At 34.2% G+C, this 8,761-nt stretch overlaps 1 protein-coding gene across 1 annotated transcript; it reads right to left on the reverse strand.

Annotated features, from left to right (window-relative positions):
* Window positions 1-1,389: 1,389 nt before the first annotated feature.
* Window positions 1,390-8,395, reverse strand: LOC121408954 (tektin-1-like). Its single transcript, XM_041600693.1, has 6 exons — window positions 8,206-8,395; window positions 6,486-6,723; window positions 5,583-5,748; window positions 4,356-4,628; window positions 3,313-3,535; window positions 1,390-2,825 (listed from the first exon to the last, which is right to left on the reverse strand). The coding sequence occupies exons 2-6, from the start codon at window positions 6,673-6,675 to the stop codon at window positions 2,469-2,471; spliced, it is 1,209 nt and encodes a 402-aa protein (XP_041456627.1). The 5' UTR covers window positions 6,676-6,723; window positions 8,206-8,395; the 3' UTR covers window positions 1,390-2,468.
* Between the last annotated feature and the right edge of the window lie 366 nt (window positions 8,396-8,761).

Here is an 8,761-nt window from a genome sequence, read left to right on the forward strand (position 1 = left end):
TGTTTACCTAGTAATGATCAATGTACTGTATGCAACTCACATACAGAATATTGAAGAACGGTTGCATTAACAAATCTCTGATTTGTTAATTAAATGTCTATTTAATTTAAGATTTTTGTTTTTTGTTAGAGAAAGTAAATTATCCATGCTTAATCACAGGGATGTATTTATCATGGCATACAAGAAGGTTTTTATGCAATGATGATAACTTGAAGATGTTTAAGAACAGCAATCATCTTTACTGCATAAGTTGTATGCTTTCATTTTTAAGAAGTTCTGGTATTTTTGATTAAAATTTTGTTTTGAATAGTCCATATTTATTTTGAGGGTGATTGGTACAAAACTGATTCTTGCTTTTGTTGAATCTGGTATTGGGAATGAGAGCTTTTGTATTCTGGAACCATATATGATGTGCATGTCTTTAATTATGTGACAAGATTATTTGAATTGTTTTATGAGATGGTTTACACTTAATGCTCTCGCTCGATGTTATATTGTATGAAATGTGAATTTAATATTAATCAAATATGGTATTAAATATGATAAAAATCTGTCAATGACACAAGTAATACTTGTACTTGTTTGAAATTAGTTTTCATTTCTTTGTTTGAAGAAAGACTATTTTCCGTCGCAGGTCAAATGAAGAAAACTACGACCATTTAAATATTAGATTTTTAGATGAAATGACATTTTAAAGTGGTATGAGGGTGTAGATTGGATCTCAATGGTAAGAAGACCAAATTGGTTATAGTGGTCTGAGTGCCAATTGTCATTTTTGTTTCACTCTTTTTCTTTCAATTCTAGTTAAGCTATTCTCATTTTGTATTTCACCTAAATGGACTCACAACACTGTTACTGTGTAATGTCAGACCAATGTAGTGGACAAAATTTGTTGAGATGTATTATTCACGGCCTGAATGGTCAATAAAAACTTAGTAGAGAGAGTGGCATTTAGACCATTTGATCAATAAATGAAAAAATAATTAGCCCAAATCGGTAAACCAAGTAATGTTTGGACCAATATACCAAATAAGGTTTAACTGTTGTGTTTAGTGATCTACATATCACGTGGTATTAGATCAGGGGCCCGTTGCAGAAAGAGTTGCAATCAATCGCAACTCTAAAAATCATGCGCAACTTCATTTTCAACCAATCAACAGCGCGCATTTGGGACTTGCGATTGATTTTTTGGCTTGCGTTTAAACGCAACTCTTTCTGCAACGGGCCCCAGAAGTGTTATCAGACCAAGTGGCCCTAAGCAATATAATTTGAGATACAGTAACATCGATGTAGGTCAACCTTTCATAATCTCCACAGTCTAAAGCATTTTCAGACCAAAATAGTATGTTGATCTACAATAAGACTCAATGAGTAAAATATCAGACATAATTAAATTTCCAATAGGTTTATTTTATATCACATTTATGTACAAGTTTAATTCACAAAGATACACATACATTTAATCACAGAAATGAGAGGTTATATAACAAAGGATTTTTGAATAATTTCATTTTCTTGTGATCTTCATATTCTCTTTAATATTTCATGAATAAAATGAGGAAGAGAGAAATAGAATATACAAAAACTTAATCCATTTCCATGATTTTTCTTAAAAAAAGGATGAATATATACATTTCCTTTCAAATTTAACAGTGATAATAACCCCACTCAATTCATATATGGATGGAAAAATGTTTTTAACAAGACTAAATCCTTGCTGGAGTAACAACACAATATGCAGCTCTAATTTCAAGGAAAGTGTTGTTATTTTTCATTGTTATTTAAAAAAAAAAAATTTTTTTCATTGTCTTAAACATTTAACTTATTTTAAAGATAATAGATATTGTCGCTCTTGCAGCAAATAGAATAATAATAGATATGATTTTTATTTTCAAAGAGTTTTTATTATAATTTATCAACTACATGTACATAGAATCATCTACATATCAAAATGCATGTACATGTAAGCAATATAGATGTCAGCTGTTGTCAATATGAGAAAACATGTTTATGTAACCATTCCTCCTTACAGCAAAGATAGAGATGAAAAGGGTATATCTGTATCTGTTTGCTGAGTTAAGTTTGCAAAATGTTTACATAAGAAAAAAAGTAATTCCTTCAATTTGAGTGAATTGAATTTGATATCATAATTGTAACTTTATCACACTATACAGAGATACATGTAACCTTTCTTACAATTCAATGTTTCAATAAGAATCTAGATCCACATAATGAGAAGACTGCAATGAGAGTTCAGATATTTCATTGTTACACCTTTGTTTCCTGTTCAGTCATCACTATTAGTTTCACCCTGAACAGTATACTTTTGGCAAAGCATGTACATAGTATCTGCTATTAATAATGTCTCTGTGACCTTTTTTGCTTCACCAGAAAGTCAAACACTGCAGGCTACTCTCCACTTCCATGTAAATTGACTACTTTATTTTCTACACACATTTCGGGCCTCATTAATATCTCTTGACGTTGATGCTTCGCCTGAGGGTCATACACTGCGTGTCGTCAATGTTCAGAGATCGTGACTTGATGTCGATGTCCTCTTGGAGGTTAAGCTGGTTCCTAATAAGACCTTTTAGCTCTGATTCTGCCTGTGCGAGAGTTGCCTGGAGACGCTCAATGTTGGTGTTGATCTCGGTGACTTCGCCAATGAGGCGGTATTGCACAGGATCCCGACACAGCTCCACATTGGGACGGGTGGTGCGAGCATCAAGACGGGTCTCTGAAAGCTTCTTAGGTCCCATCTTGTCATCAACGCCCTTCTGAAGTTTCTGTATGTTTTCTTCCATCTCTCTGATCTGACCTTCAACCTGCCAGGGTAAAGAAGAAATGAATAAAATTCAAATGCATCACAACTCAAGGAAGCTTACAAAGCTATTGCATTACCTAACAAAACAGCGAGATGCGATTTATGAAATACTATCCTTGCTGCCCCCCAGGGCTCTAGCACAAGACTGTTCCCAACTACTTATGTATAGATGCCATCCGATAGTACGTTGTACGAGTTGAACACGAGGTTCATTCCTGCTCTGCAAAAAATTTGAAAAACTATCAAATATGTTTTATTTTATCATTTATACAAACAAGTATTTACAGTACAATACATTTTACACAAAATATTTATGTAAAACTGAACAACAATAACTACAATATGCACACCTGCAGTTTTTGTTACTTCCATAGTGAATTGTTCATACTTGTATCTTTTTCAATTTCATAGTAAAAAAATTGCTCTAAGTGACACACAACTGGACCTAAATACAATGTATAACAAATGCAGGGGAATATAATGCTTACCTTGGCTAAATGAGTCTCAAGCTTTCCCTTGGTCACATCTGTCTCCCTGATCCTTTTACTGAAAGCTAGATTAGTATCGTCAACCTGTTGTTGCATATCATTAGCTGTTGTGTTCAGGAGACTATCAACAACAGCCCGTAGATCAGCACTATTCTTACGATCACGTTCAGCCTTCAGGATGTTTTCATTGGAGAAAGACTGCCAATCTTCTGGTGTGACAGAACTGGTAATACAAGAAGAAATAATTTTTCATAAATGAAAATATAATTCAAGTGATTAGGATTGGAATGATCGTGTGACTGACATCATTCTTATACATGTACTAGGAGAAGTTACATTGCAAATTGTACATTACATTGCTGTTTAAGTGCAGAAAAAAAAGCCATGCAAATAAATTACATGCATGACCATGTTAAATGAAAGAGGGTCTTTTCCTTCTTCGTACCCCTCAGCATATTTCTTTCCATTTAAAATTTCATCCAAAAAAGGCGTGATTGTGCATTATGTAGGTAGAAAAAAATTGGTATTTAACAAGAAAAAATAAAAGTTTTCATATAGTGAATTCTTAGATTGAATAGGTAACATTTATTGGTCAAAATCGTCATTTACTCAGATAAAAATGAAAATGGACAAAATACAAAAAACAATGTAAGCACAAACCTAAAATTCTACCAAAAATTCAAATCACACAATTTTAGTTGCATATACCACTAGCTTGCAACCTGCAACTGATACGAAGTTCATAAAATGGGGCTCAGAATACCAAAGGACAGGGTAGGAAACAATTCATATTTTAGGGGAAATTTCTTTCATTTCAAAGGTTACTTTTTTTCACAACTAGCAATTTTGCAGTTAAGTTCTAACCCATGTGGAATATTGATTTTCTAAACATTATTGAATTTGTTAGTGGCAGATCTTATGGTGGTTCTAACAAATGTAATCACTTCAATGTATTGAATTTTGAGAATTTTAGGGGCAATTGTGCTATAATGATGGTGAGAGAAATCACCTGATTCCCTCATATGCTACCAAAGGACACTCACTTTGTTTCAATCTTAGCAACTCCATCTTTGAACTGGATCTTGGAGTTGTCATCACGGAGTTCACGACAATTCTCATCAATGTTGAGGGCACCAAACTTATCAGTGAGATCCTTCTCCAGGTAGTAACGACGTGACCTCATGATGCGGATTTGTTCTGTGATCTCATCAAGGGTCTTCTGTAAGAGCGCCATCACACCCCGTATGACCTCACGCTCCTTGAGGAGATTCTTTTCGACATCGTCATGGACAAGGTCAATGGCAACACGACCCTCTCTGGAAATAATCATATAATAATAATGTCACATTTACCCCTGGTAGCCACTTCAGTTCCGAATACTGTTCTCTCAGCGGGCCCTGCTTAACATATTATTACCCCAGTCCTTCACGTTTATAATTTTGTGGAGCTCAATAAATCGCTCTCCTTATTTTTTTAAAGGAGCTCAATTGAGCTCCTCAGAATCGCTCTCTTTGAGGAGCTCAAATCAATTCAATACAATACGTGTATGATAAATTTTAGATTTTTCGTAACATCGTATATGCAATAGCTGCGTAGCTATTAATTAATCTGTGGTGAAACTAGGCCTGGGTCAATACGTTTACAAAACATCATTGATCAATATCGTGCTCCTGCAAAAAAAAAAAAAAAAAAACATGTAGACTTCCATGGTGTTCCCATGAAAATCTACATACATTGTATGGGACTACAATATTTACCAAGTTCAAATCAGAGTCGGGAAAGAGGTGAATATTCTTCATTTTTCTGATAGTTTTCAACTAAAATTTTCTTTTCTTTTAGGAGGGTGATTTTTTTTCTCATTTTTTTAGGAGCGCGGTAGGAGCGCCAGCACAATCGCGCTCCTCAAAAATGAAGGTCTGATACCCGAGATCTACAATGTAGCTGGACTACCTATATTTTTCATTTTTTATTATCATTTTCCATCATTATTTCAGATCATTTTCATAATTTTTTTATAATTTATTTATTATTTAGAAAATACATTCCTGAAAAAGAACACCCTTTAAAGTTTGGATTGACAAATCCTACAAAACATGATCCCTGTAGATAAAATAAAGAAGCAAATTCACAGGTTGATCAAGAAGCCTACAACCCTGACTACTGATGACTGATAAATATCATGCAATGTATTTCAGATCAGATGGTACATGTAGGGCAATGAAGTTAATGAGTAATCCATTATTTCAATCTCTGAATATTTCTGGACATACCTGTAATTTAGACATTTGTTGACAATGTCTAATGGCTCCTTGCAGGCTTCGAGGGCATTTTGTAATCTTGTTTTGTAAGCCAGCAGCATTTCAATCTCATCTTTACTGTCCTTGAGTTTTCTTTCAAGCTCATCCTTCCAGTATGTAACATCATCCAATCTTTGCTCTGTTAGAAATAATTATGGGAAAGTTTTTTAATTATTTCAATGAAACAATCACTACAAAATATTGAAAACTATCATAAATCAGGACCAGACATTATTTCGCAATGTAACTAATCCAGATTAACACTACATCTACAATCTACATGTATGTATGTTATATGAATGTGTGTGTCCTAGAACTGATAAAATGTGTTTGAGTGGAATCTTGTACTTTTCAATTTGACATGAAAGAATCATTTCTGGTTGGGGTCCCTACAATAACACAACTGCATAAGGAAAGAAATAATATTTCAAGGATAGGCAATCACTAAAGTTGTGAGATACTTTTTTTGAAGGGCCTTTTTATAAGAAAATTCAATCAAAATTTAGAGAGGGCATTAAATATCCTCAAGTATAGAACTAAAGATCCAACTTTAGTATTTATGTACAAAGTATATGTATATTCAACTTTTCATTCCTTCAGTTAAAGATAATTTGATGGCACTTTTTTTCTATTAAGTGACTTTCTTATCTACTGAATATTGAAGTCAAAAGTTTATCTGCTAAGCCTATTTCCATTTTAAGATCTTACTCCCCCCCCCAAAAAAAAAAAATCCATCTGCACTGGAGGTCTTGGCTTTCTACTAATAACCTACATCATACCAATTATAACCTTAATCAGACTAGATCAAAAGACCTAAATAAGATTCCACTTGGTCTAGCTACATGTAGATTACTGGTAACTTAAGTTTTAAATTACCGAATTTCTTGTTGACATCCCTCTGAGTTTTCTTTGTAGCTTCCTCTGTTTCATCAAGTAGTCGGTTGCTCTCATCTATCAAACGTTCTGCACTGGCTCGCTGCTTCTCAGCACTGTTGTAGTTTGCATGGTTAGAATAGTTCCATTCTCCATGAGTGAAACGCTGGGGTGCTTGAATAAGTTTTGACATCTTGATTCTTTGAATTTCTCTTGGTAGTTTAGCCGATGAACTTGGTATCTGAAAAATAAAGAGATTCCATAGGATCGAACAAATAAAATTACTACCACTACCATACCGGTACTTAAAGGACAAGTCCACCTCAAGAAAAAGTTGATTTGAATAAAGAGAAAATCCAACAACCATAAGGCTGAAAATTTCATCAAAGTCGGATGTAAAATAAGTTATGACATTTCTAAGTTTCACTTAATTTCACAAAACAGTAACAAACTAACCTGCACATACAGGTACCACTACCAGTTTGTTTGCAAATGAGGCCGGGAACTGATGACGTCATCACTAACGTTATTTCTTTTGTGTTTTATTATATGAAATATTCTAATTTTCTCCCCATTGTATACCCAGTTGTTGTGTGTCCGGACAGGTCATGTGTACGGACGATCAAATTTTAGAAAGTCATTTTGAAAAATTTACATGCGAAGTTTCATCAATTTTAGTACAAAATGTTAGTAAATATCATAAAGAACAAAATAGAAAATGATTACAACTACTTAATTAATATTTTTAGTGTAATCCAAAGGCAAAGACAAAAAAGAGGCTTCAAAAATATAAAGTGTCCGGACAACCGACCCCCATCCTACTGTGTAACAAAGTTTTATTTCTCCCTGACCATGCAGTGGAATTACCCCTTATCGACCACCTAATCTTCTAAGCATCGTATCTGCGAAAATATTCATCAATTTTACCCAGTTTTCGTCTCATTTGTGCAGAAAATTAAGCAGATCAGATTCCCATATTTCGCACAACGACTCCGATTCAGTCCGCGTATATATCGACGAACAACGAATACGACGATTTTACATTTGCTCATTTGCACCCATCTTTTGAAACCAACCACCCGCGATACGGCCAATTCTTGTCGTCAATTTTTACTCTTCCAAATCAGTTCTATGATGTCAACATGCTAAATGATCGTCTCACTTCTTCCATTGCGAGCTCCGGCACATGATTCGACGACGGATATTTGTTCAAAAGCCGTTTCCTATCGGATTTCTTGGTTTTTCAGCGGGGTTAGGGTCTGGTCAATAAATTTTGATTAATTCTACTAAATTTTTACTTTTTGTTGCTTCTTTTTTTTCTCGTAAAATCTATTCTTACCGTTTCTATGGACACTGCTCCTACTCTCCCGCGCGTATCGTTTGTAATACGCAATGAATAGTTTTAACGTGCGCAAGGTGGTCGTTTTCAAAAGAGGTGGTCGACATGTGGTAGTCTCACCATACCATTGTTTAACATCTTATGGTTTAATCAAGTTGTCTTTATGTTGATGCCAACAATCACTCATCAGTCTCAGTCGGTTTTCAGAGTCAGACTTCACGTCACTCTCTAGACTGGACTAAGTCTAAGAACAGATTGAAGTCTGAAGTCGTGAAGACAATGAATTGTTTTTTCATGTTTTTAGTCTTAGTTTGAGTTTGACTTCGTGAGATTTTACTTTTTTAGAATAATGAACCGATCACATTTTGAATTATAAATACTCACAATTAGATCTAGTCGTCCTTCTTTCAACCCTGCTTTGGATTCCTAATTATTCAAGTGGTCAATCCAATAATATGGAAATCTGACGAAATATTTCGTGGCCTAGCCTGGTCAGTGCTGGTGCATGTAGAGAATGAATGGCGCGGTTAATATGCACACGGAAAATAAAGCGTGTAAATAGAGATAGTACACAAACTAGCCACTGCACAGCTGTTTATGTGCGACGGCATAGCAACAGATATATGCACTGATAAAAAGGTAACAAGAAGAACAAAATACGTTTAAGAGGTAAATATTTTTTGTGTATTTTTGAAACTAAAATATCTTCTAATGATTACATATTGCAAATAGTTGTAATTGTTGTAATTTTTCTTTCATTCGAGGTTGAATTAAATTAAAATTTTAATTTATTTTTCTGAACTTAGTTTATGTCCTCCCTCTTAAATTAATGGATCATTCCATTTTTTTCTTACGATTACTTCCGCATACGTCATATTTTTCTCTGAGAATACGATATTTTGACACGAGATAATGCGAGAAATATAAACCGTCTGCTATT

This window comes from Lytechinus variegatus, chromosome 2 (assembly GCF_018143015.1).
Source record: "Lytechinus variegatus isolate NC3 chromosome 2, Lvar_3.0, whole genome shotgun sequence".
Classification (NCBI taxonomy): Eukaryota; Metazoa; Echinodermata; class Echinoidea; order Temnopleuroida; family Toxopneustidae; genus Lytechinus; species Lytechinus variegatus.